Source organism: Penaeus vannamei, chromosome 39, assembly GCF_042767895.1.
Source record: "Penaeus vannamei isolate JL-2024 chromosome 39, ASM4276789v1, whole genome shotgun sequence".
Classification (NCBI taxonomy): Eukaryota; Metazoa; Arthropoda; class Malacostraca; order Decapoda; family Penaeidae; genus Penaeus; species Penaeus vannamei.
The window spans coordinates 682,404-687,403 of NC_091587.1; the positions used below are offsets into that span (position 1 = coordinate 682,404).

The window sequence follows — 5,000 nt, forward strand, 5'->3', positions numbered from 1 at the left end:
GTGTTGAGAAGGGGCTATAATGATATACGGAATAGTTCATCTTAAAAATATATATAGGTGAGTCTGTCCTTTGGCAATAATTCATCTTAAAAATATGTAGTGATTCTGTCCTTGAGCAATAATTCATCTTAAAAATATGTATAGGTGATTCTGTCCTTTAGCAGTAATTCATCTTCAAAATATATATAGGTGAGATTGTCCTTTATCTAGTATGCATCTACACAACTCAATCATTATATATACACACCTAAGGTATCCTTTCCATACAATTTCTTTGTGAGTATAAGACGTATAGAATAGAACACGGGAAAAAATATTCATAAAAAGGGGGAGGGATAAGAGAGGTGACAGCTAGCAAAAAAAAAAAAAAAAAAAAAAAAAAAAAAAAAAAAAAAAAAAAAAAAAAAAAAAAATAATAATAATAATAATAAATAAATAAAAAATAAAAAAATAAAAAAATAAAAATAAATAAACAAAATAATATCAACGTATGTTAGGAGGAGAAGGTATAGGGAGGTGACAACTAGCAAAAAATAATAATAATAACAATAAACAAATAATAATAATAATAATAATAATAATAATAGTAGTAGTAGTAGTAATAATAATAATAACCGAATATTAGGAGAAGATATTTCTGAGTCCAGGGTTGCAAGCGTTCGTGGGAGGTGAGTCACGATCCACGCAAAAGGCTACTGCTAATATTTCCTTCTCTTGTTTGGCCATGACTTCGAGACACGCAAGGCTGGCGACGGCCCACACGACGCCAGCATTGCCCCGCACAAGTGGTTATATAATGTCAATAATGCTACGTGTGTCCTTGTCAATGACCTGGAATAGAACCTGAGCAAAGGTCAGTGCCCGTGACCTTGAGGATATCGTGTTTCTGTGACACTTTTTTTAAAGACGAGAACACAACGCTCCTGCGACGCCCTCGCAAAAACTCGAACGAACGAAGCCAGTGCTACTCGCACGAACGTAGAAAGGACTATTCGAACGAACGAAGCCATAACTACTCGGACGAACGTAGAAAGGACTATTCGGACGAACGAAGCCATAACTACTCGAACGAACGAAGGCAGAATTACTCGAACAAACAAAGCCACGACTACTCGAACGAACGAAGCCACGACTACTCGAACGAACGAAGCCACGACTACTCGAACGAACGAAGACAGAATTACTCGAACAAACAAAGTCATGACTACTCGAACGAACGAAACCAAATACTCGTCCGAACGAAGCCAAAGAGACTCACCAGAACATGTGGACGAGCGAGACTTTTATCCCGTCGGCCTCCACGAGTTCGGACAAGGACGCGGCCTCGCTCAACCAGTCGCTGGCGGTCGTCATGTATCCTCCGACGGTCCTGCGAAGGAGACTTAAATTCCATCAAGTGGCCTTTATAACTCGGATGAAATTCTATTAAGTGGCCTTTAACAACTGAGATTGAATTCCATCAAGTGGCCTTTACAACACGGATGAAATGAAATAAAAACTTGGAATACTATCAAGTGGCCTTTACAACTGAAATGGAATACTATTAAGTGGCCTTTACAACTGAAATGGAATTCCATCAAGTGGCCTTTAACAACTGAGATTGAATTCTATCAAGTGGCGTTTATAACTAAGATGAAATTAAGAACACAAGGGAGGCTTAAAACTTAGGGAGAGTTTAAGATGAACCAAATGAATCTATGTTAAGGGTTTCACTGTGTCATTAAGATTCCACCATGTCATAAACACATATATCCGGTGTAACTGCCTATCTGCCTGTTAAGAAAATAAATATCAGATGATTATTATTATCAGAATCACATCACAGGTAAAGAGTTAAAAATGTGACCAAAAATACAAAATACTAAACCATAATTTTTTTTAAGTAATAAGATCAATGACCTCAAAATGACTATTAAAAATACTCTTTTTTGAACGAAACAAACAACTCCCTAAATGCCGTTACTACCCCGATTAATCATTTTTTTTTATTCGTAAACACCCTAAATATCCGAAAAAAAAACATAATAAAAAACTTTACCCCGATTAATCAAATATTTTTTTTTTCATTGATAAACACCCTAAATATCCGAAAAAATAAAAAACTTTACCCCGATTAATCAAATATTTTTTTTCATTGATAAACACCCTAAATATCCGAAAAACTAAAAAACTTTACCCCGATTAGTCAAATATTTTTCATTCGTAAACGCCCTAAAAAAAAAAAAAAAAAAAAAAAAAAGAAAAAAAAAAACAATTAAAAACGTATCTCATACCTGGTGAAGACGGTGATCTCCGGGCGAAGAGTGACCGCGATCTTGGCGTTGGTGGGCGTGGGCGGGTTGTTCTGGAACTTCTCGGGGATGAAGAAGCACATCTTGAAGCTGTTCATCTCGCGGAGGGCGGTGAACTCCGTGGTCACAGGCACTGTCATTGGGATCTTGACCTCTGTGGAAGACATTTTTTTTTTTTTTTAGTACCGAATACATGGACGCGATGTCGGAGTGGCGAAATTTGCTATGGGGGGTAGGGGTGGGAGGGGGGTATTGGGAGGGTTGGAGGAGAGGAAGAGAGTGGGGGGAGGAAGGGAGGGGAAGGAGGGGTAGGAGGGAAAGAGGGGGAGGAGATAACGAAGGAAAGAGCAGAGAAGTAGGAGAAATGGTATTAGGTTAAGTTCAAGAACGGTGGATACAAATTAAACGTTTGGCAAATATCATGTTTGTTTCCGTTTTTTAGGTGAGAAAGGAATATAATAATCCGCGAATAATGTACCAAAGTCCTTTTTTAAACTAACGAGTATGATACAGAATAAACGTTTTACAAATGAGCATATGTTAATTTCCGTTTTTTTTTAGGAGAGAAATAGATGTGACAACATTTCACGAATAAACCACCAGTATTTTTTTTACTTCGATTTCAGTCGGAAGCAAGCAATCCTGGCAGCATGTTACTGTAAGACCCTGAGGATGGTAGCAAATGAAAAGTTGAGGAATGTAAGAAACTATCTTTAGTAACAACCAGTTAGACCAACACGACCCACTAAATACTTGTCTCGCTAAAAGTTGTATGAAAAAATCCTTATTTATTCAAACTGAAGTACTAAATGTGAAGTTTCAGAGACTATTTCCCAGACACTTGACGGCAATGTTTCAAAATTCAAAATACAGGGCCAGGGTGCTGGAGTGTTCTATATGCGAGAGGGAGAAAAGCATTGACGTATTTCTAATTGCGAGGAGACAATCACTGACGTATTTTATGCAAGTACATGATTATTGACATTTCTAAATGAAAGAAGAAAAGCATTTACGTATTTCTAATTGCGAGAAAGAGATAATCACTGACGTGTTTTATGCAAGTAGATGATTATTGACATTTCTAAATGAAAGAAGAAAATCATTGACAGTTTTAATGCAAGGAGATAATCATTGACGTACTTCTAAATGCGAGGAGATAATCATTGACGTATTTCTAAGTGCAAAGGAGATAATCATTGACGTATTTCTAAATGCAAGAGGGAGACAACCATTAACGTATTTCTAAATGCAAGAAGGAGACAACCATTGACGTGTATCAATAGGCAAGAGAGAAAATGCAGGAGCTCTCACCTTGCACGTTCTCGCCGTCGATGTAGCGGAAGAGACGCCAGAAAAGATGCTCCATGATCTGGGTTCCGTCATCGGATTCCTCCTTCGAACAAACCCACTTCTTGGCCGGATAAGTTCGCTCCTCGTAGCCCTGGGAGAAAAAAAATCATTATTAAACTGATTAAAGAAACAGCAAATGTTATTCAATCATAAGCTGGAAATTTTATTAGCGAAACTGATTAAAGAAACAACAAATGTGTAAAGGTATGGAATGAGAACGATTATCTTTACAATACAAGAGATGTATTCGTTCTCATTCATACCTTTCCACGTTTGTCAACATGAATACGGTTCAAACGGCAAATGTTATTTAGACGCGCTAGATCTCGTGTCTCTTCGTCAGGTTCAGAACAGAAACCCTCAGGAGGTACTCACGGCGTGCCTCGCGTCGACTGAGAACGGCGGTTCCTCGTAGGAGTGGAACATCCCGCCCACATGGCCGACGACATCTTCTACCTGCAATGAATGACAAAATCACAATAGAAAAAAAAGAAAAATATGTGTTAAAATATCAAAAATCAATAAAATTAAAAAGATATATCATCGAAATTCCTTTTAGCGTATGTGGAATTCATGATGAACAGATTGTAACAGGAACAACGAAGGGAAGGGCAAGAAAACACACGAATATGCCGAAGGCCTTTTCGCTAATGCCCTGACGAAGCATTAGCGAAAAGGCCTTCGGCATTTTCGTGTGTTTTCTTGCCCTTCCCTTCGTTGTTCCTGTTGCTTTGAGCATATATATTTCTTCTGTGATAAAGAGAGCACGTGGAGGAGCACCTACCCAGTTGGCATTCGTAGCGGAGGCCAGAAGGAGGAGCGAGAAAGCACACAAGCAGCGCATCCTGCAAATGACAGAAGAAGATATGGAACACCTGCTTAACAAGGCATAAGGTGGAGATATATTTAGAATTGTAAAATGGAGAAGTGTCAGTGGATATGTACAGTTTATGTGTCCGTTGGTAGTTTTACACAGTACAGAAGACTATGTTATATAAAAAATGATTAAGATATTGACACTGATTATAGTAGTAGCTTCGAGTATATTAATCACTGTATCCTAATAGATGATTTCCAGGTTATATATAGTTCCACTAATACGCAAACATTATCCATAAGAATTGTAAAGAAAAAAGAACTGGCTTATTCTTTACATGAGTTGTTAACTTTAATTCCCTGCATTAACACTGCAATAAATTTCAGATACATATAAACTCAGAAACTTAAAAACCCGAGTCGAAAAACACGCGAAAGACTATTTTCCCTCCGTTTCTATTTTCGCAACTGCCTCTCGCCAAACCTATCATTCCGACCCTCACTAAGGACCCGAATCACGAACACGAAAGCTAAAAACGACAA

The 5,000-nt window shown here is 37.9% G+C and overlaps 1 protein-coding gene across 3 annotated transcripts in view; it reads right to left on the bottom strand.

Annotated features, from left to right (window-relative positions):
• LOC113806446 (heme-binding protein 1) overlaps nucleotides 1-5,000 on the bottom strand; it is a 15,240-nt gene that overhangs the window by 1,335 nt on the left and 8,905 nt on the right. For all 3 annotated transcript variants that reach the window (XM_070117126.1, XM_070117125.1, XM_070117124.1), the window contains exons 2-6: nucleotides 4,422-4,486; nucleotides 4,017-4,093; nucleotides 3,603-3,732; nucleotides 2,274-2,445; nucleotides 1,259-1,369 (exon numbers count right to left, since the gene is read on the bottom strand). In XM_070117126.1, coding sequence (XP_069973227.1) covers nucleotides 1,259-1,369; nucleotides 2,274-2,445; nucleotides 3,603-3,732; nucleotides 4,017-4,093; nucleotides 4,422-4,485 — 554 coding nt within the window. In that variant the 5' untranslated portion in view covers nucleotide 4,486. The remainder of the gene's footprint in view (nucleotides 1-1,258; nucleotides 1,370-2,273; nucleotides 2,446-3,602; nucleotides 3,733-4,016; nucleotides 4,094-4,421; nucleotides 4,487-5,000) is intronic.